This window comes from Prunus dulcis, chromosome 4 (assembly GCF_902201215.1).
Source record: "Prunus dulcis chromosome 4, ALMONDv2, whole genome shotgun sequence".
Lineage (NCBI taxonomy): Eukaryota > Viridiplantae > Streptophyta > Magnoliopsida > Rosales > Rosaceae > Prunus > Prunus dulcis.
Window position 1 is genome coordinate 3,064,168 of NC_047653.1, and position 21,153 is coordinate 3,085,320.

General features: G+C 38.6%; 4 protein-coding genes across 6 annotated transcripts; all 4 read left to right on the forward strand.

The window, feature by feature from the left end:
* Nucleotides 1–794: 794 nt before the first annotated feature.
* On the forward strand, nt 795–4,468 carry LOC117623823 (transcription factor bHLH30-like). Its single transcript, XM_034354818.1, has 2 exons — nt 795–1,635; nt 3,735–4,468. The coding sequence occupies exons 1-2, from the start codon at nt 1,321–1,323 to the stop codon at nt 4,227–4,229; spliced, it is 810 nt and encodes a 269-aa protein (XP_034210709.1). The 5' UTR covers nt 795–1,320; the 3' UTR covers nt 4,230–4,468.
* A 350-nt stretch (nt 4,469–4,818) lies between these two features.
* Nucleotides 4,819–9,764, forward strand: LOC117626068 (ubiquitin-like modifier-activating enzyme atg7). 3 transcript variants are annotated; one of them, XM_034357708.1, is made up of 15 exons: nt 4,833–4,857; nt 4,956–5,150; nt 5,603–5,820; nt 6,001–6,192; nt 6,281–6,335; nt 6,503–6,600; nt 6,725–6,914; nt 7,028–7,133; nt 7,216–7,360; nt 7,438–7,596; nt 7,694–7,882; nt 8,084–8,284; nt 8,371–8,486; nt 8,627–8,786; nt 9,397–9,764. In XM_034357708.1, the coding sequence occupies exons 2-15, from the start codon at nt 5,015–5,017 to the stop codon at nt 9,568–9,570; spliced, it is 2,139 nt and encodes a 712-aa protein (XP_034213599.1). In that variant the 5' UTR covers nt 4,833–4,857; nt 4,956–5,014; the 3' UTR covers nt 9,571–9,764. The 3 variants fall into 3 exon arrangements, with proteins under 3 accessions (XP_034213598.1, XP_034213599.1, XP_034213600.1); XM_034357707.1 differs by having other exon boundaries at nt 4,819–5,150; XM_034357709.1 differs by having other exon boundaries at nt 4,834–5,150; nt 8,627–8,781; nt 9,397–9,512.
* Nucleotides 9,765–12,525: 2,761 nt separating this feature from the next.
* On the forward strand, nt 12,526–15,371 carry LOC117625899 (U-box domain-containing protein 7). The gene is made up of 2 exons (XM_034357488.1): nt 12,526–13,059; nt 14,316–15,371. The coding sequence occupies exons 1-2, from the start codon at nt 12,575–12,577 to the stop codon at nt 15,175–15,177; spliced, it is 1,347 nt and encodes a 448-aa protein (XP_034213379.1). The 5' UTR covers nt 12,526–12,574; the 3' UTR covers nt 15,178–15,371.
* A 256-nt stretch (nt 15,372–15,627) lies between these two features.
* Nucleotides 15,628–19,288, forward strand: LOC117624986 (UBP1-associated protein 2C-like). Its single transcript, XM_034356540.1, has 2 exons — nt 15,628–16,871; nt 17,347–19,288. The coding sequence occupies exon 1, from the start codon at nt 15,714–15,716 to the stop codon at nt 16,857–16,859; it is 1,146 nt and encodes a 381-aa protein (XP_034212431.1). The 5' UTR covers nt 15,628–15,713; the 3' UTR covers nt 16,860–16,871; nt 17,347–19,288.
* Nucleotides 19,289–21,153: the final 1,865 nt, after the last annotated feature.

A 21,153-nucleotide genomic window follows, 5' to 3' on the forward strand; every position in this document is an offset into this window, starting at 1 on the left:
TCTTTTACGTTTTCTCGATGAGCTGCCAACTTTGAATATCTTAACCTTCCTAAAGACAATAATGGCAATATTCTGTATTTTAAGTCTTAACAGCATAACATCGTTGACCAAAAAAAGAAAAACATGCACCAGAAACTTATTATAGTTAAATGTTGAATTATGGCATATTATAGTTAAATGTTGAATTATGGCATATTATAGTTAAATGTTGAATTATGGCATTATGTTTTTGTAAAATCATTCTTAATTTTTTTAAAATTATTTTTCTTTAATGAAGATCACCCCCACGTGGATCTAATCCCCACATGAATGAATTAATGTGGCTGGCTGTCATGAAGTTTGCCACATGAATAGGTATTTGGCATGGAAATTGCTACATTTTTCACCCTAAGTAGATTAAGCAAATTTGAACAATTCGAGTTAAACTTATACTTTATGATCAAAGCTTATTCAATTTCATTTATTTAATTTTTATTTATCACATAAATCCTACATTGAAACAACGTTGTTTTAGCTATATCAATGCGCAAAAATATACGTAGTAATTTTGTTCACGTTCATTTTGTATTCTTTTTCATCTCAAGAAATTGTTTATTTTATAACATGTCTTGAGGAATATGTTTTGTCATGTATATATATAAGTGAAATACGTAAGATAAATAATTGCATTAAAAAGTTTGGCATTTTTCATGTATTATATATGTTAAAAATTATTGCTATCAATATGATAGTGGATTAAAAATTATTGCTGGCAATATATATATGGTGGGACTTGGTTACTCCTCCGTCTCAAACTCCACAGTACGTTTGTTCTCTTCTTCTCATCCCTTCTCTGCTCCTTAAAAAGACGCCTTCTTCCAAAACTCTCCGTGAACCAGTAGCCTTTGACTCTCTGTCTGCCTTTCTTCTTCATCTGCATCGAAAACCCAACAAAGTTTTCACCTTTCACGTTATTATAAATCTCTTTCCCGAGAACCCAGTTCCCAAAACCCTCTATTTCACTCTGCTTTTCGCCTTTTTGAAATCCTCGACTTCGAGACCATGAAGAAGAAAATGTGGATGTTTTCTCATTGATCACCTCCTCCAAACCCCCAAAGCTTGTCTTTTGCGTAATGGAAGGTATGACCAAACCCACAAGAAGTGTCACTGCCACCACCACAGCCACCATAATCAACACCTTGCTAAGCAACAAAGCTGGTTCTCAAAGCTTCCCTTTCCCAAAGCTTTCTTTTTGGTTTGCCCCAACTACTCGCCCTCCTGGTCTGCTCTTCTCCAGCTTTGGTTCATAGGTTTGTGTATCGAAAGACTTAGAAAACCCACATGGCTTTTTACAGTTTTAACTCCAACTCTTCATTTAGGTCTGAATACTCGAGCCTCTTCGACCCTTTTACGCACGGCTCAAGTGGGTTTGGTGGGGCTCTGCGAGGAGGCGGGTCTGTTTTGCCTCACTCTCTGGTTTTGGATAGTGAGAAAGGTGAGCTTGTTAAGGCTCCAGCGAGAGTGGGAAAGAAAGGGGTATCAGAGGCAAAGGCCTTGGCGGCTTTGAAGAATCACAGTGAGGCTGAGAGGAGGAGAAGAGAGAGAATTAATGCACATCTCTCTACGCTTCGTGGTCTCGTGCCCTGCACTGAAAAGGTAAAGTATAACTTTCATGTAGTTTCAATCATACTGGTTGATTATACTTGAGATTTTTGGATTGTTGTTATAGCTTATTAAGTTTTAACTGGTTATTAGATACTAGTCATTGGAAAACATTACTAGTAAGAAATTGGTCTTACCTTAAATTTGAAATTCTTTATCGAAAAGTTATTCGACATCTTTTTGCTGACTGTAAAGTAGTAACTTACCATATGAAACTTAGATTCTTTGAATTTCTAGGCCCTTAATCAGACCATAAGTGAAAATAGAATTGTACAGATCAATTTAAGATTAACTTCGAACGGCTATTTGGCCTACTTGACCAAATATTTCAAATATGAAACTTTTGGCTTAAATATGATAAGTTTTTTCTTCCTATTTTGTGGCAACAAGGGGTTGATCAGAATCTGACAATCGGGCAGAGCTGAGAGTGTTTTGCTTTTAACAGTCATTATATTCTGTGCCAAAAAGCAAACATGTTTAAACAAATATTTGGGGTGCTATGAGAATTCTGTTGAAGAGTTATTGAATTGAATACATAGATTCTGAACTCTAATGAAGCTTTTCTCTATCAGGAATCTTGTTCTAATATATTTTTATGGATCCTGTATTCAATTTTGCTCCAAGAAGCTTAAGGTGATCAATATGAAATACCCTTCTAGTGATATGCTGTCATTATCTGAGTTATGAAATCATGAAAGAGAAGATCATTCGTGCTTTAGTGCACATCATTAAAATTAACAAAGGTTTTCATTACATTATCTGTGCCTTTGGAGAGTCAACTCTGGTATGGAAGTTACAAAAGTCAACTCTAGATATGTTAAATAATTTGAAAAGTAAACTTCTTCCATACTTAGAGAGCTTCAAAACATCTGGAAAATGATCTACTCAACTCATGAATATGTTAAATTATTTGAAAAGGTAAACATCTAAAATACTCAGAGCTTCAAAACCATCTGTAAAATGAATCTGCTGTAAATGTCTAGGTGCACTTTGGATTTGCATTTTTTCAATTAAATTAAGAAATCAAGCATTAGGGGTGGGTGGGATGGGGTGGGGTGGGGTGGATTTTCAACCTGTTAGGTCCAGCACACTATGCACTATGTTGGAAGGAAACGTAGAAATGGTTTTTTTTTGGCAGAGAAACTCTGACTTTAGTTCATAAATCTACTAAGTCAAGTGCACCTAGAACATATTATAATTAAGTAAGCTGAACAGTGTTTCACGCTAACTTCATCTTATTTATTAATTTTATAAGTCTGTGGTTGTTTAACACTAAGTATATATATGGGATGCTTTGCTGTCAATAGCTTCAGTCTTTAGCAGACCATTCTATGTGTTTTGGGAAGTACTGATGATTATGATTGGATGATGGGGTACAGCGCCAGCTGTGTAGTAGATGCCAACATAAGGCCTACATCAGGACTATAATTTATGGCTTAGATGTGTCTTGCTCAACCGTTCAATTAAGATATTATATCATATTTGGGGCGGTAAGCAAGAAAATATGTATGGGGAAAGAAGAACCACTAAATTTTTTATGTTCAAGCTTCAGAGAGTATCTTTTTTAATAAAAATAATTTTTTTAATCACACATTTCTTTCCTTAATGTGTCATCTACCCCGCTTTCCAAGTCGAAGCAAGTTGGATGACTAGCTCTGTATTTCCTGGACCAAGTCTATCCTCTGATAACTTATGAGCAAGGTTTTTCTCATGCTACTATTTATTAAATATTAAGTCTACCTAGGTGAGCCTGGAAGTATGTGGAAACTTGTATTGAAATTGTTAGGTAGCAAGGGAGGCCCTGGGAACAGGCGGGCAAGGCAGCCGCCCGGTGCCTCCAAATTGGGAGGGCCCCCAATTTGTATAATGACTAAGTTAACTGGGTTTATGCTATTGACAAAGAAGACATCATGCTGATGTTAGTAACCTTACCAGCCAATAGATTGGCCTTGACTTGTTGTGAATGACCCTTAATATGTATATTATATATGCATCATGTATTTGAGTGTGCATCTATATGCAAGCATATTGCAGAAGCTATGGTGTTGGCAACTGATTTAAGTCTTTAACCTTGACCTAATTGCTATTTATAGATGGACAAAGCCGCATTACTTGCTACAGTTATCAGCCAAGTGAAAGAACTGAAGAAGGATGCCCTAGAATCTAGTAAGGGATTTCTCATTCCCGTTGATGCTGATGAAGTGCAAGTTGAACCCTATGACACGGGGGCAGGGGATGGAACCATATCCGTGAGAGCATCCGTCTGCTGTGAATACCGGTCTGAGCTTCTTTCTGACCTAAGAGAAGCTCTCGATTCCCTTCACTTGAAAATGGTGAAGGCAGATATAGCAACCTTGGGAAACCGAGTGAAAAATGTGTTTGTTTTCACCAGCTGCAAAGAGAGAAGCAATGATGCTGATGCTGATGCTGATGCTGATGCATTCCAACTTCTTGCAAGATCTGTTCACCAGGCCTTGAGTTCTGTCCTTGATAAGGCTTCTGCCTCACCAGAATACTCCCCAAGAACAACTCTGCCGAGCAAAAGGCGGAGGGTCTCTTACTTCGATACCTCGAGCTCATCCTCATGAGAGCAAGATTGTGTTTGTGTTGGTGGTGATGAAGATGTGCATATTGTATTGTAATATGGATTCTGTATTCGTATCTTTAGACATGGATGTGCGGAAGATAAAGTATTTGTGAGATCTTCATGTATACATTGTATTACAAAACCCCCAATAAAGTATGAACTATATGCTGAGGAAAGACAAAACTGGTTGTATGTAAAATATGTATTTAATTGTGAATTTCATGGAAAATTAGACTCCCATTATTTCGATGTCCTATATTATATTTATATTTTAAAAAAACACGTAACCGAAGTTACAAATGCATTCTCCTGAAAGCCATTACAGGAAAATGTAACATTGATTTGGAGGCAAATATTTGAAAAGAAAAAAAAAAAGAACCTTGGGGCATCTCAAGTCCGTCATCAATACAGAACAAAACTTGGATGGGACTGGGTGTGTTGTGTAGAACGCGGGGTGTGAATGGAAGTTTTGTTAACTAAAAGCCCATATGGCTACGTAGTGGGTCCCAAGTGCTGACTTGGCGCGATTTCATTAGAAACTACCCGTAAAGCCGAGAAAGAAAGGAGGGGGAAGCAACCGTAGAGAAAACAATCTCCTCTCGCCAACACAACACAACAACACAGCCGAGGTATCTTCGCCCTTTTGTACTTGAATTGTCTCTGACAATTTTCTGGTGACTTTTTTACTGTTTATTTAATTTTCACAAACCTTCAAAAACAAGAAAAGAAAAAAGAGGAACAAGAAGAAGAAGAAGAGGGCAAGAAGCTAATCGCAGTAGAGAAATCATGGAGGGGAGCAGTGGCAAATCCATACTTCAATTCGCACCGTTTCAGAGCTCGGTGGACGAGGGTTTCTGGCACAGACTGTCTTCATTGAAGCTCAACAAGTTTGGCATCGATGACTCTCCCATTCCCATCACTGGTTCGCTTCCTTTCGTTGTTTTTCTCTAATCAGATTATGAAATTTCTGGAAACAAGAAAAGAAAGAAAATTTCAGCTATATCAGATCGTGATATTTGGAAATTCCTTGTCTATATTCTTGTTAAAATATGCTGTGTAGTGTCTGAGTTCTTTTGTTTTGTAAAAATTGGTGATTTGTACAGTTTTAGGTGCTCAATGATCAAGCATTTGGACTATGAGGGAAAAAAAAAATGTCGACTTTTTCTTTTGCTGACTAAATTTGAGGAAGCAGGAAAAAGCAGCACAAGTTTTAAATTTTTGTGTCATATTGAGCACTAGCACAAATAGTATCTCATGAAACTAACTAAAAAAACAAAGCTTTAGTTCAGAGATGAATGCTATACAATGTTCTTAAATTCTATTCTCCAAATGTAAATTCTCTGTAATCTGAGATATGGACCGACCCTGCTTCAGGTTTCTATGCACCGTGCTCACATTCTCAAGTATCAAATCATTTAACTCTTCTAGCTGAGTCTTTGCCTTCGGATTCAAGTGAAGAATCAGAGGTACCAGAAATAAGTCGAGGGAATAGGAACAGATGCTCCGTCCCTGGCATCCTTTACAACACCAATACGGTAGAAAGGTTTCATGGACTTGACAAACAGGGCTTACTTAAGGCAGAAGCACAAAAGGTATCCCTTTCAAATGGATTTAGTTTCTAAATTTGTTTAATTTTTTGGATGAAAGTATTACATCTTTGAACGACGGTAAACTATATGATTTGGTTGAAATATCAGGTAGGTAGATGAATCTGATTGCTAAAAGTGAATTTAAAATGATGCATGTTATGTCTGCTTCTTTTCTGTAATCAGATTTGGGAGGACATCCATAATGGAAGAGCTTTGGAGGACAGTTCAGTACTTTCCAGGTTCCTCCTTATCTCTTTTGCAGACCTGAAAAAATGGAGCTTTCATTACTGGTTTGCTTTTCCTGCTCTGGTGCTTGATCCTCCAGCAACCTTGGTTAATTTGAGGCCAGCTTCACAATGTTTTAGCTTGGAGGAGGTATGTACGATATGTTTCTTATTGGATGCACAGTGGCAACGCATTTAGATGTCATCCCTAACTTCAACACTAATGTCATATGTATTAGGCGGAATCTCTTTCAGCAGCATTTAATGAGTGGCGTAACTCAAGCTTAACAGCAGGTATATATATGTCTCCTGTGTTATTTTATGTATTGTCTTTAGAAACATCTTATGTGCTCATATGTTCAGATGCAAGCTTGTGATTTCGGTGGCTTGTGTTTTATATATAGGCATGCATAGTTTACACTTGCTTAATGTTCATTTCTAACCTAAGTTGTCTGATTCAGATGTGCCGTTCTTTTTGGTTCAAATTGATACAAATTCACACGCTGCTATTAAGCATCTAAAGGATTGGGAAACCTGCCAAAGTGCTGATGGTCACAAGGTCTGTCTGCAAACTTTTTCTTTCAAACTATAGCTAATCATTTAGGTGATGGGAAACTGGAATGAATTTAGATATTAGATTTTGGGGTTCAACTTCCTTAGAGCTACTTTGCATGCCATCGCAGTTACTATTTGGATTTTACGATCCATGCCATCTTCCAAACAATCCTGGTTGGCCTCTTCGCAACTTCCTTGCACTTATTTGCTCAAGATGGGATATAAAGTCTGTTCACTTTTTATGCTATAGAGAGAATCGTGGTTTCGCAGATCTGGGATTGTCCCTTGTTGGTGAAGCTCTGATTACAGTTCCACAAGGTAGAGCTGCAGAAATTGGGTAACAGCTTATTTTTTATTAAGTTTCTTTCTTCTACAGTTTGAATATGCTTGCATTTTTAGGTACTCTAACTTGGATTTTTAAATCTGTTTAGGATGGAGGGATCATCCTTATGTACCTAATGCAGTGGGGTGGGAACTTAACAAAGGGAGAAAAATACCCAGGGGTATTAGCCTGGCTAAATCTATGGATCCAACTAGGTATCTTGTTTGTATTGGCTCTCTGTAGTCGATAATGTTAGTTGTCCTGTGTCATCTCGGTGTCTTATGATAACTTTTACAGGTTGGCCATATCTGCTGCAGATTTGAATTTGAAACTAATGAGATGGCGTGCTTTGCCTTCTCTGAACTTAAATAGCTTGTCTTCTCTCAAGTGTCTCCTCCTTGGAGCAGGTACACTTGGATGCCAGGTTGCTCGCACGCTTATGGTGAGTGCTCCAAACTTACAAAAAAATTCTGGTTCTATTCTATCTATTTGGGTGACTGAAGATTATGAATTTTACAGGCTTGGGGTGTCCGCAGAATTACATTGGTTGACAATGGCAGGGTGGCTATGTCAAATCCATTGAGGCAATCCCTGTATACATTAGATGATTGCCTAAATGGTGGTGAGTTTAAAGCTACAGCAGCAGTTAATAGTCTCAAGAGAATATTTCCAGCTGTGGTAATTAATTTCATCTGTTTGTCCTCTAAAACACATGGGTTAAGCCAAAAATTTGTTGATTTTCTTATATTGTTCATCCATCTCTTTCTTTTATCAGGAAGCAAAGGGTGTTGTCATGGCTATACCAATGCCTGGACATCCTGTTCCTAGTCAAGAAGAGCAGACTGTGCTTGATGATTGTCGATCCCTACATGATTTAATTGATTCTCATGATGTAGTTTTCTTGTTGACTGATACAAGAGAAAGTCGGTGGCTACCATCTCTTCTTTGTGCAAATACTAACAAGGTCTGTTGACTTAATCTTTTTGAAAAAAATTCACTGTGGTATAATGTGGCACTATATTCTCACATCTAAATGTGAGTCACATCTATGTTAAGACAATCTACTTACCTGATTCGAGCATATAGGATATTTGGGTTAGGTATCTTTATTGAATTGGCATTCATGTTGTCCAATAAAAAATAACTATTGTTTATTTGTTTGCAGATTACTATAACTGCAGCTTTAGGATTTGATAGCTTCTTGGTTATGCGCCATGGAGCAGGTCCTTTTAGCTCTAGCCATGACTCAAAAGCTGAAGCTGCAAATTCTTTATCTGCTGATATGAGCAACCTTGGCCTGACTGATAGAGATGGAGGGAAGAGATTGGGCTGTTACTTCTGCAATGATGTGGTTGCACCTATCGATGTAATTTTCTAGAATGCAATAGATATGATATTTTAGCTGTTCAATGTATGTCAAGTACAGCCATAAGCCTTTTGTTCTCTGTGCAGTCAACTTCAAACCGCACACTGGACCAGCAATGTACTGTTACACGCCCAGGCCTTGCTCCTATTGCCTCAGCTCTTGCAGTTGAGCTCTTAGTAGGAATCCTGCATCACCCTCACGGGTAAGTGGTGGGAAATTTTTGAAAAGGGCCTGATTATTTATTAGTTTTCATGGTTAATAGCTAAATAGAAATTCCACTTTGGTTTTTTGTTTTTTTCAATGGTTGACCTGAGATTTCGGTGTTAAACTGCTCGTGTTCAGGATATTTGCGGAAGGTGATGTTTTAAACTCCAGTAATAGTGAAAGCAGTGAGCAGCCTCTTGGTATTTTACCCCATCAAATTCGAGGTTCCCTCGCACAGTTTTCACAGATGACACTTGTGGGCCACTCCTCAGACAGTTGTACGGCTTGTTGCGGCACTGTAAGTTTTCCCTTGCTTGTTGACTTTTTCCATGGCAGTACCCTGAGAAAGTCACAGCTTCTTCTTTAACTGTTTGAGCCATTAGTTCTATATGCTATTCAGGGAATAAACAGTTCATATGGATCAATGAATAAGTAGTATTATTGGATGAGACAGTCACAACTGAATTAGTAATTATAGGGGCCTGCATCCTGACATTTTGATACGCAAGCATTAATATGTTCATTTCTATCAAATATTATATGAGGGGTGTTATTTTTATTCATAATTGTAGCAAATATAAAATGAAATTACAAAACCAGTAGAAGGCGTCTCATTCTACTTTGTCAAGTCTATAAAACTGAAGAACTACTTTTAAAATATGTTTTCTAATTATTCTACTTATTAGTTGAGATAAGGATTTCCTTGGGTAGAATAATTGGAAAACATGTTTTAAAAGTAGAATAATTTTAACTAAAGGAAAAAATTGTGAGGAAGCTTGATGGGAATGAAAACGGTGATAATTATCTAGATTCTCTTTGTAGTTTCCTCCTTGTGCATTCCTTTTAGCAATGTCTTGTATATAACTATAATTTCAAATAAATCATCCCAAAATGAATATTTCATTCAGGTGGTGTCTGAATATCGGAAAAGGGGAATGGAATTTATACTGCAAGCAATCAACCACCCCACCTATCTGGAGGACCTAACTGGACTGACGGAGTTGATGAAATCAGCTAGTTCATTCGAATTGGACTGGGATGATGGAACGGATGAAGATGATGATGATTGCGTTGAAGTCTGATTTTTTATTTTCTTTTGATAGGTGGGTGGTTCTAAATTTTTTATGCTGCAATATATTCTCAACTGTACAGATGCTTAGGAAAGTTATATTCAATCATGTATGTATGTTTCAATTTGTTCTCAACACGATTGTTTCTAAACTTTAAACCCTACTTCTATACGAAATAATATATTCAACTAGGCTTTTCGTTACAATTTATACGCTATGCAACAGAGAAGACATTGGTGGTGACTATCATAGAAGAAGAAGAAGAACCAATATCAAATGTATGGCAGAGAGGGGGTAGAAAGTTTAAAACCGTCAACCAAAGTGCGAAGTGTGACCTGAAAATTATGGTCGGATACCACAATGCTGCGTATGTCAGCATATCATGGCATAAGTTGGCAGCCTAAGATTTGGCCTAGCAGCTGGTCTAGTCGTTTCGATGACTTCTGAAAATTTTGAATGGTGCTGCCGCCACTTCAAATCACAAACCTTAAAACTACATTCTTTTGAAAATCAGAACTTGAAAGGAAGCTTCAAGCTTGGAGCTCCAAATGGAGAAAAAAGCAACATTTGAGTCTTTTTCTCTCAAGGGAGTAGGATGAGAAGAAGTCTCAAACTCAAAGTCTGCCACTTTAAAGTCTTGGCTAGCTAGACTTGCTTAAGGTTGAGGCTCAGTGGGTTTTGCACTTTTTGTCTCACTCAGTCTCATGAACCGTCATGAATAATAGAATGTTGTTGTTTGTGGCTTGTGGTTGGGTTTGGGATGATACGAACGATATCAGTTAGTTCAATATAGTTAGTGCAGCTGTGGTTTGGTTCCGCAAATTGACCCTTGAAATATATATGACTAATCTTCAACCTGAGCACATACGTTAGTGGACTCTCCAATTTGAGTTTTAGCCTTAGTTATCCCAATGTGTGTGGATCACGTGCTCGGTTGCAATATAATCCAATTCAATCCTAGTCATCAAACATAATAGAACAACAATCCAATCTTAATCACCAACCATAACAGAACATCACGGAGTAGCAGGAGCAGCAGTTGTACGAAAAAGGTAGCAATGGTTAATGGTGGTACACATCATAAAAGCACTACTAGTTTAGGTTCTTGTCATCTTTTGGGTTCTCCCTCAACACCTCCCGCTCGTGATTTAACAATCTAAAGCCCTCCCTCCCTTCCCTCCTATTGCGCTTGCTGTGGCTACTGTTTCACACGTTGGAAAAATTCAATGTTTTTTAGGACTCGAAACAAAACTTAAATGATAAATTGGTGGGTGGAACCTGCCGCGCCATCATCATATTCATGTCTCTCTCTCTCTCTCTCTCTCTCTCCTGTGTGTGTTTTGGATTTTGCCATAATGCGACTCCACCAAAAAAACATACTTTGAATGAATTGGTCAATATTGGTGATCAGTGTTTCTGTCAAAGTGGTGCACTAAACTAATCAGATAAGCATTGTTTCGATTTGCTCTTGACCATCAGCAAGCAAGGCACCGCTAGAGCTAGAGTTGTAATACAATTTTAAAAAACCCATAAAAATTGTTAGTACAAGTTTAGTTCCATTTTTGGCACTTTGGTCCCCAATTTGGACTCCTAATTGGTCTTTTCTCAATTCATACTAATATGGGATATAACCTAACTACCATAGAATATAGACCTCTGCATTCTGCACGAAAAATGTAGAAAGCTACAGGTGCAAGATGATCAATATTTTCCATAGACCTACCAAATCTGGCAGATCACAGAAGCAATACCTAATTCCTATTTTTCAGCATAGAATCCAATTGGAATTCCATTTTGACCCGAATGACAACCTATCAATATCATCGCGTGTGAATGACTTGAAACCGTTGTATCGTTTTAGGTCGGATCTCATAATAATATTATAATACAGTATGTGTTTATGTTCTAAGTCTATGCCAGTCTGTCCTATAAACATAATCGGATATACCTGCACGAATTTAGTGTAACAAGCTGTTTTTTTTTTTTTTTTTTTTTTTTCCAAGCAAGATCGATTGATCCATTAATTTATGTAACATGTTAATTTAACATTAGTTAAGCAGATATGTTTTTGTTTCAGCAACACATCCTGCAGACAAATCCACCAAAAGAAACCATGCATGTGAGAAAATCTCAAACACTGATAAAAGATTAAAGGAAAAAAAGAAAAAAAAAAAATCTAGATCAATTGTGCAGCATAAGTAACCCATTAATTCTGTGCATGCGTGACACCTGTCGAGATAAAAAATTTCTGACCCTGCAAGAAAATCAGTGCAGGTGCCCTTTGTCTCTGATCCCACATGCCATTAATGTAGCTCACATCTCAGAACCAAGATTAATTAAAGATAATACCTTGCTAATAAATAAATAAAAGCTTTAGCTCAACACAGTGGCATTCCCAGAAACTATGGCACATAAACATTGATATTGGGGACAGTCAACAATAGTCTAAGCCGTCTGATTTAGATTACATCCAAGCAACTTCCCCTCAATGGAGTTGGTGATATGTAGGGCCCCTCCCCCCGTACACAAGTAACACAACCTCAAAATTCAAATTATGTAATGAATGATATAGACACATACGTCAAACTGTAATTTGTTCGTAAGAAGAAATGACTATCACTATATCGATTTGGAATGACATTTTGGTGATTAGAGAAATTAAACAGCGGATTATGGGGATAGGAGTGAATAATACTAATAAAGATCACATATAATCTGTGTTTTAAAAATATCTGTCACGGTTTGTGAGTTCCAATAGACTAGTCAGCACTGTTTGCTCTGCATGTGCTTTGTGCTCCCTCTGTTTTTCATCTTCTAAAGTCGTCCTTCTTTGTCCCACAGATCCCATAAACCCACAAACACCCCTCTCTCTCTCTCTCTCTCTCTCTAAAAGGTCAGACTTCCATAGAAATTTATATAAAGAAACGAAAACCCAACACAGTTTTTCAACCCCCCCTCTTCTCTCTCTCTCTCTCTCCCTCTGTATTTCTCTGTCTCCCTTATTCAAGCACCAAACATGTCTGATTCTAATTCTACTGCTACCTCTTCTTCTGCTTCTCCTATATGGTTATATTCTTACACCAAGCTTCGGTTTTTCAATCGAATCCGACGCTTCCTGCGCTCCAAAAACGCCCGCAAGCGCCCCACGCCGTCTGATCACTTCGACACATCGTCATCAAGACCCGCCAATGTTATAAGCAATAACAACGAAGCAACAATGGCAGGGCAAGTTTTGGAGAAGCAGAGTGGCGATGATCATGAGGATGATGTGTTGGGGTTGCAGAGAGCGGTGAAGAAGCTTCACTTTGGAGTTTGTTGGGAAGAGAGGGAGTTGGCGGCTATGGAGGTTGGGACGTTGGCTAAAGAAGATGTCAAGGTCAGGAAGTTGGTCGGTGGGCTTGGTGTTATACCGGTTTTGGTGTCCATGGCGGCTTCCGAGGTAGTTGCCCGGCGACGAGCGGCGGTGTCCGCCTTGATTGAGCTTGCTAATGGAACTTACACGTGAGCTCCTAGTCCTTACAATTTTTTATTATATATTTTTGGTTTTAATGCATAGTTAAACTTACATCATTTTGAATTTGACAAGCAATATATTTTTGTTTGAATATAAGGTCAAAATTGCAAGTCTCAAATATCATGCTAAGAAAATTTTAATATATATGTGTGTGTAACTCACTCATTACAAAGTCAAGTGGTGATGTCTACTCAGTTCTAGTGACCAAATTTGACTCAAGGACAGAGTTATCTGATTTTTCTTTAGGTTATTAAAAATGAATTATTGCGGTTTTATAGAGTGAAAAATAGTTTTAACTTGTAGATCTGTAATCTCAGTTTCGAACTCTTTTGACATTTTGGTAGTGTGTGTAAGAAATTCCTCTTTTTTGTGTTTAAAAAAAAAAAATTATTAAAGAAGAAAAGAGGGATCCATATTCAGTCGATTAAGAATTAGGTGAGTTATATTTTTCATTTGAATCCTGCCAGACTCAAGTGATGATGTGACATAAAATAGCTGAGTTTGCTATAAAGGTGATGGCATTTTTAATGGTGGGGTAGGTTTTAGCCAGTTAGTGAAGAGAAGCAAGAATATAGCAGACCTAAAAGAGTAGTATATTTGAGTGGTTCCTAACCTATTGCCCAATCAACTTGGCCATATGCAGCAGATATGCTATCTATCTTTCATGGCTGCATTTATTTATTGGCCAATTAACTTGACAGTATAGCTTAAGCACATTTTGCAACTTAATTGGCACTTGAAAATTGGTTAATGTTTATCATGTGCATTATCTGAAATCCTTGAAGCAGAGAAGCCCGCAGGCTGCGGTGACTGTCGACCCACAAACCCTAGTGGTTGGGAGAGTTGGAGGAGTTGGAAGGGAAACAATATAATCGAAGCTAACGTGACCCTTTTTTTCAAATGAGACGACTTATTTAGGGTTGTGAGATTTGTAGTGTAGTTGTTCAGATTCCATTTGATTTTGGACAATAAATTACCCCATTTTGTTGACCTCCAAATCTTGGAATTTCGTTGACTTCATCACTCTGCTACAAATTTCTTCGGTTTGTTTTGGTTTGGTGTGCTCATAATTCACATAAAATGTTTATTTAATTTTATCGGTCGGTCACATTTCAAACCCATTATTGACTTGACCTGCATAGTTTTATTCGTATTGTCATCATGAAGTTAGACAGAATAATAAGTTGGAGACATTTTGTGCTTCTCTCTCCTAATTCTCTCTCTGCATGATCTGTTTCTTCAGGAACAAGGCTCTCATGGCGGAGGCAGGAATATTCTCCAAGCTACCAAAAGACATCAACATTCTTGATGAGCCAACAAGGCACCAATTTGCAGAGCTGCTCTTCTTGTTGTCCTCACTTGCAAATACCCAATTTCCTCTGTCCTCTTTAGAAACTCTCCCATTTCTCGTTGGCATTATTGAGTCAGGAACTTCAAGCATTGAAACCAAAGAGACGTGTTTGGGTGCTTTGTACAACCTCTCCACCATTCTGGACAATGCAGGCAATTTGGTCTCCAATGGGGTGGTGGAGGCTCTGTTGAATTTGTCCTCCATCAAAGAGCTTTCTGAGAAAGCTCTAGCCACATTGGGGAATTTGGTTGTGACCCTAATGGGAAAGAAGGCTATGGAGAATAGCGCAGCGGTGCCGGAGAGCTTGATAGAGATTTTGACATGGGAGGACAAACCCAAATGCCAGGAGCTGTCTTCCTACATTCTAATGATTTTAGCTCATCAAAGCTCAGATCAAAGAGTTAAAATGGCCGACTCAGGAATTGTGCCTATACTTCTTGAAGTGGCCTTATTGGGGAGCTCTTTAGCTCAGAAGAGAGCACTAAAACTATTGCAATGGTTCAAGGATGAGAGGCAAGCCAAAATGGGCCCACATTCTGGGCCCCAGACAGCAAGATTTGCAATTGGGTCCCCACTTGGCTCACCTGTAAACCCAAGAGAGGCTCAACAAGGGAAGAAAATGATGAAGAATTTGGTGAAGCAGAGTCTTTACAAGAACATGGAAATGATAACAAGGAGGGCCAGTGCTTCTGGGGACTCATCTAAGCTCAAGTCTCTGATTATCAGCACAAGCTCTAAGAGTTTGCCTTACTAATTCAAAGACACAAGTGAAAACAATTAAAAATTTTGCATTTTGTTGTGCATATAGCTTTATGACAATTGTACATCTGATCTGAACAAATCTTATCCAGATGGGTAACCAATGAACCCTTGCATGGGGCACAAAGGAATGTAGTGGCTAGTTTTTATTATTATTATTTATTTATAAATTTTATTCCTTTGTTTCAATGTGTTAAGGAGTGCACCATTCTTTGTGTGAAAAAAAAAAAAAAAAATTTCTTCCATATTTATTTATTTATTTTCCTGTCCACTTTTATTTGTCTGAAAAAAGCCAATTTCTCCATCTCAAAATTATTGGGCCAAATAAACCAGATGGTAAGCCCAAGTAGGGCCCATGATCATTAGAGCCCCAGGCCTACTCAGCCATAACGACACCAAGTATAATGTCGTATAAATTACCCCGAAATTTACAGCGAAGGATTACGAACATCTCTCTCTCCCTAGGTCTAGGGTTTATACAAACTCGCGCAGTTCAGGCTCCGACTTCCTCCCCAGAATCCCAAACACACCATGGACTTCACGAAGAAGCGCAAAACTGAGCTGAACGGCACCGTATCACTATCTCCAACTTCCCAATCGAGTTCTCTCACCTCAGAAGACGCCCGCAAGCTCCTCCAACCCTTGACCCAGGACCAGCTCATCGACATCCTCCAAAACGCCGTCGTCCGCCACCCCGACGTCCTCGACTCCGTCCGCTCCGTCACCGACAAAGACTCTACCCTCCGGAAACTCTTCATCCGCGGCCTAGGCGCTGACACCACCTCCGACTCCCTCCGCTCTCTCTTCTCCGCCTTCGGCGACCTCGACGAGGCCATCGTAATTCCCGACAAGGCCACCGGAAAATCCAAAGGCTACGGCTTCGTCACGTTCAAGCACGCCGACTCGGCCCTTCTCGCTCTCAAAGAACCGAGCAAGAAAATCGATGGTAGAGTCACTGTGACGCAATTCGCCGCTGCCGGCTTGACGGCGTCGTTTAGCAACAGCAACTCTAACGCCGCCGATGTCTCCGCCAGGAAGATTTACGTGGGAAGCGTACCGTTTGATATCTCTTCGGAGAGACTGTTGTCGACTTTCTCGGCGTACGGAGAGATTGAGGAAGGACCGCTAGGGTTCGATAAGGCCACCGGAAAATCAAAGGGGTTTGCTTTCTTTGTGTACAAGACTGAGGAGGGTGCCAGGGCTGCACTTGTTGAACCCATAAAGAACATCGACGGTCATCAGGTGGCTTGCAAATTGGCGGTGGACAACAAGAAGAGCAAACCTGGTGGGGCCCAAGCAGCTCCTATTGATAACTCCGGCGTCCCTCCACCGCAATCTTCGATGCCACCGGGGTTGTATCAGGGCCCGCCGCCGCATCAGCAGGGTCCATATTCTGGTTATCCTGGCGGGCATCAGCCTTTGCCTGGGCTGCCTGGTAATAGTTTCGGTGCTAGGTATAATGCCAATTTGGGAGGTGCATATGGTTTGCCGCCTCCAGGTGAATTCACAGCTCGGTTGCCGCCAAGTTCTATAGGAATGGGTCATGGAGGGTATTCGGATGGTCCGCATTATGGTTTAGGAGCATCCATGGGGCTTCCTTCTCAGCATCAGCAGCCTCCTCCTGTACCTAGAGTCCCGCCTGGTGGACTTTACCAGGGCATGCCACCATACTACTGAGTACTTACTAAGGTAATTTTTGCATTCATAGTTTTCCTTTTTTTTTTTTCTTTTTTTTTTCTTTTTTTTTTCAATATATATACACACATGGTAATATACAAATTGAAGATTTCACTTGGTATACCAGAAGGGTCACAAATGTTTTATGTTGTAAAATGCCAAACTTGATTCAAAAAGTTCTTGTTTTTTTTTTTTAACTGTCTCTTGGCTTACATGTCCGTGAGTCAATTTCATCTTATGTGCTCTGTGCGTAGTTGCTTTTGGTTTATGGATACTTCCCCTCAATTTGAATTTGATTTTGATCAAAACTCACTTCTCTTTTTGCGATCAAGTTTCATATAATTTTCTTTAGTTAGTCAAATGTTTTAAAAGATTTACAATCGGCTGTACTATCTTCGTTTTTGCATTTGATTGCAGAAGCTTTTCGTTTTTGGTTTGTTTAGATTTTGATTACTTTGTTTGAGTGGTGAATGGGTATTTGGTTCAGGTCCTTGAGAAGCTTCTTGGGCGCAAATGCTTTAAATGGTTATGGTGATTTCATGAATGCAGACAATGAAATCTTTGGATTGATTATATGGACTGCTGTGATTCTGTTGCTGCTTCACTTCATCTGCTTCTATGAGTTGTGCCTTGTTTTCTGATCGATGTTGATCTAAATGTAGAACTTATTCGAAAGGATAATATACCTTTTGTGATAAATGATGTGCTGAAATAGGGACTTCCTTTTTTGTTGAGTTGATGACAATACTTCCTCTGTTTTGTGTAAACTTCCATGCATTTCTTTATGCTATAATGCTGATAGTTGTTTTCTTTATGTGATAATTTGTGGCTTTACCTTTTTGTGTGGCTCATGAAAAAATCTAATTTTTATCATGACATACAAGTGTTTCTCGAGTTTCAATTATTTAAGTTTAAATTGGAAACCTCTGCTTCCTCTAAGTCCATACCATGATGTCTTTCTTTGTTCGACTTTGGTTAGGTGTTTGAGAGAAAGTGCAATTGTTCATATTCATGATTTTTATGTATTGTGGGCTTTGATGTAAGCTTTCCATTCTGCGGGTTCTCTACGTGCTGCCCAGTGATTTGATAGTTTGTCGTCTATTCGATACTACCTCACCACTAGATGAATAGCGCAAAGTAGGTACTTTTCTATTTATTGAGTTCGGAATAGCTGTACAACTGGAACAGATCATATTGTGTCTTTTTCAATCTCTCTTATGAACCTATTGGTGAAGATCCTAAAAGTGATTCCTTTTTCCATCACATTCATGCTCAGTTTGGTCTTTGTAATGAGGGAGTTTAACCTAAAATTTCAGGGGAAATATCTATCTTCTCAGTATAACAAAAATAGGACACTTTATTTTCTTTTTCAACCATTTCTCAGTTCTGTGATCTGTCTCCTACCACTTATTTCAGTTAGGTTATGTTGAAAATAAGGTTGTTATACAGCCTTCCACATCATTTCGGATAGTTGCTAGTATCTTTATTGGTTAGCTTATGTTGACTTTGTCTCTTGTATATCATGTATGACTAAGCAAGTTGTGGGTTTTGTGAACTTGTTTACGTATGAAAGAGTTTATATTGCTTTAGAATGAGCCATGATGTGCAATTAAAGTGAGTATGATGTCTTAGGTGTGTAAGTTATTCTGCTGAACTGATATGAAAATTATCATATGCATTAAAGCGCAAGTATCATTCTGTTTTTCTTTCTTTTGGAAATTCTTGTCTACTGCTTTCCCTATTCCCTCAATTCCAGTGAAGCATAGAGGGAAGATTCTTAAAATGGTTTCCTTCCATTTTTTTGGGTTTTCATGCCCCACAATCTATAGAAAGCCTAATGCATCATATAAGTAGAAATGGGTTTTCTTATTTTCTCTCCCAGATGTAATGTTGACTTGTCCTCGTAGCATTTATCTTTGTGTATTTTGAGTGTGGTTGATGTATGAGGAAAGCCACTTCCATATATTATACATATTATGCCCTGTGGTTTCTGTTGGCTTTTGTGGATATCATGACTCAGGCTTACCCTTTTCTCGGCTGCTGCTAACTAATGAACTCGGAGTTGGCTTCTCTGTTCTTTATTGGTCCATTCTTGTGATGTGGAAAAACATATATGGCCCTCGTGGAGGTTGGATCCTAATCGGTGTGACCTGCTTAGTCATTATAGTTTATCCTCATCTTGAGATCAATGGCCTTATTATGGGTGGTGCTGGAAGTGTTTAGTTTTATGACATTGCGTGGGATGAAACTTTAATGCATGGAGTTGAATTTGTTTTAATGTTTTGCCAGTTATCTTTATGTGTATTTCTGGATTGCGCCAGACGAAGAAAAGAAGTATTGAGATTAGGTGAGTGCGATTAGAGTTGAACATAAAAGATGTTGCTGTTCATTTATGTCCGATCTTAATTATTTCTCAAAGTTGGTTGTAATGATACAGTTCCAGTTCTTTATTCTCACTTGCCATATCTTGAGACTTGCACAACCAAAATCAAACCCTGATATGTTGATTATTCTGCTTGATAAATGAATTGATCTTTCTATGATAGCAGGTGTAGTTTCTTCGTGCATCGTGGTGACATTCTACAAAATGCTTTTGTTAAATGATTTTACATAAAACTAATCATATGCTTTCGATTGTGAAGTCACAAGTCCATGAAAATTAAGTTGCAGGAGAGTAACATTACCAAACGTTGCATGTATCATTAACTACATTAATAAAGGAATTAAACACAACTTATCCTAACCAGTGTTCGTTTTAATGGTCAACAACCTTGATCTATCTGTTTTCTACTATTTAAGAGCAAAATCAAAAGAAATGCACCAATTTCCTGACTAGGAAAGGGCCTATCTAATCTAAGCTCTCTCTGTCTCTCTCCCTCTCGTGATATTTGTCTACTTGATTGCAGTTTTACTGTGCATTGCCAGTGTCACTGTCAGGCACCAATTTCGTGGCTCTCTCTCGTGATATTTGTCTACTTGCTTGCAGTTTTACTGTGCATTGGCAGTGTCACTGTCAGGCACCAATTTCATGTGGTGTTCACCTCGCTTGGGGCCATGTCGTGGAAAGTATCATCAGCTCCAAACTTGAGGTTTTGTGGCTGTATTTAGATTGGTTTCTAAAAGAGTTCCTCTGCAATCTTGAGAGCCATGGGACATTATAGTTGGCGCAACAGGAGATGTCTTTTTGTCTGATAAAACCACATGGGAAAGGAATGAGATTAACTGTAGGTTTCTAACCATCTCAGAAAGAAACTTGTGATCATTTTGACCTCTAAACACATGTTATATACAATATAGCACATGCATACATGCATATCATATAATTGGTTCTGGAATCTAATCTCCTCTCTGCATTTTATTTTATTACTTATCAAACTCTAGAAACATATTACAACCATACCGGTCGCCGGTCGACTGAAGATCATATTTTATTTCCTCTCACACATGCAGACACTGTAAAAACTAAGATAACAAAATGATAAGAGAATCTAACACTACTAGCTAATACCAAGAAGAAGGAAACAGAAACTAAAAGAAAGAAAAACGCATGAAACGACCTTCTGCTTAAACCAGTCGAATCAATCGGTGCAATTAGCTTCTTCTATGAATGTGTGGAAATAAGCATCTAGGAGTAATGCACTTGTTTTGAAGTTAAACTTTACAACTCAATGCTGGAGGGAATTATTGTGCTGACGGTTTGGCCCTCCTGGTGATTTTCTGTCACCATCCAATTTCTTGCTCATCCTCATGTACTCGTTATACTGCTGCTGCTTCTTCCCCATCCTAGACAAATCATAACTTATCAATCCACGTAAAATAGAATTACTATCAATTCTACTCTTCTGCGTGGTCTTGCGCCCACCATAAGAATCTGTTGCTTCCAAACCACTGCCATGCATTGACCAAAAAAGCATGATCATCAGGACTGATTGCCAGCTAAGCGCTTAATTGATTATAAGCAGAAGCACTTATGCAGAAAGTAGTGCCATTCCTTCTATGACAAGCCCAAATTTATAATAGCACAAGAGATCTCAGCAGAGAGAGATTGGTCGATTGGTCGATTGGTCGATTGGTCGATTGATTAGACTAGTGTTTATGGTACGGCGTCTACAAGCTGACAAATCCAATGTGGAACTTTGGCTTTGTGCATTCACATTGTTTCAAACTTTGCTGCTATATCAGACCCAAAAAAAAAAACTTTGCTGCTTTATTAATTATCTTCTGGTATATTGCTCTTTGACCCCTCCGGAGCATATCTTTGTGATATATGCTTAATGACTGGATGCCATCATCA

Coding starts and splice junctions, on each gene's coding strand:
- LOC117625899 (XM_034357488.1), top strand. CDS start 12,575: ATGTCTGATTCTAATTCTACTGCTACCTCTTCTTCTGCTTCTCCTATA. Junction 13,060..14,315: donor CTTGCTAATGGAACTTACAC/GTGAGCTCCTAG, acceptor CTGTTTCTTCAG/GAACAAGGCTCTCATGGCGG.
- LOC117624986 (XM_034356540.1), top strand. CDS start 15,714: ATGGACTTCACGAAGAAGCGCAAAACTGAGCTGAACGGCACCGTATCA.
- LOC117626068 (XM_034357707.1), top strand. CDS start 5,015: ATGGAGGGGAGCAGTGGCAAATCCATACTTCAATTCGCACCGTTTCAG. Junction 5,821..6,000: donor TTAAGGCAGAAGCACAAAAG/GTATCCCTTTCA, acceptor TTCTGTAATCAG/ATTTGGGAGGACATCCATAA. Junction 7,597..7,693: donor AGAGAATATTTCCAGCTGTG/GTAATTAATTTC, acceptor TTCTTTTATCAG/GAAGCAAAGGGTGTTGTCAT.
- LOC117623823 (XM_034354818.1), top strand. CDS start 1,321: ATGGCTTTTTACAGTTTTAACTCCAACTCTTCATTTAGGTCTGAATAC. Junction 1,636..3,734: donor TCGTGCCCTGCACTGAAAAG/GTAAAGTATAAC, acceptor TGCTATTTATAG/ATGGACAAAGCCGCATTACT.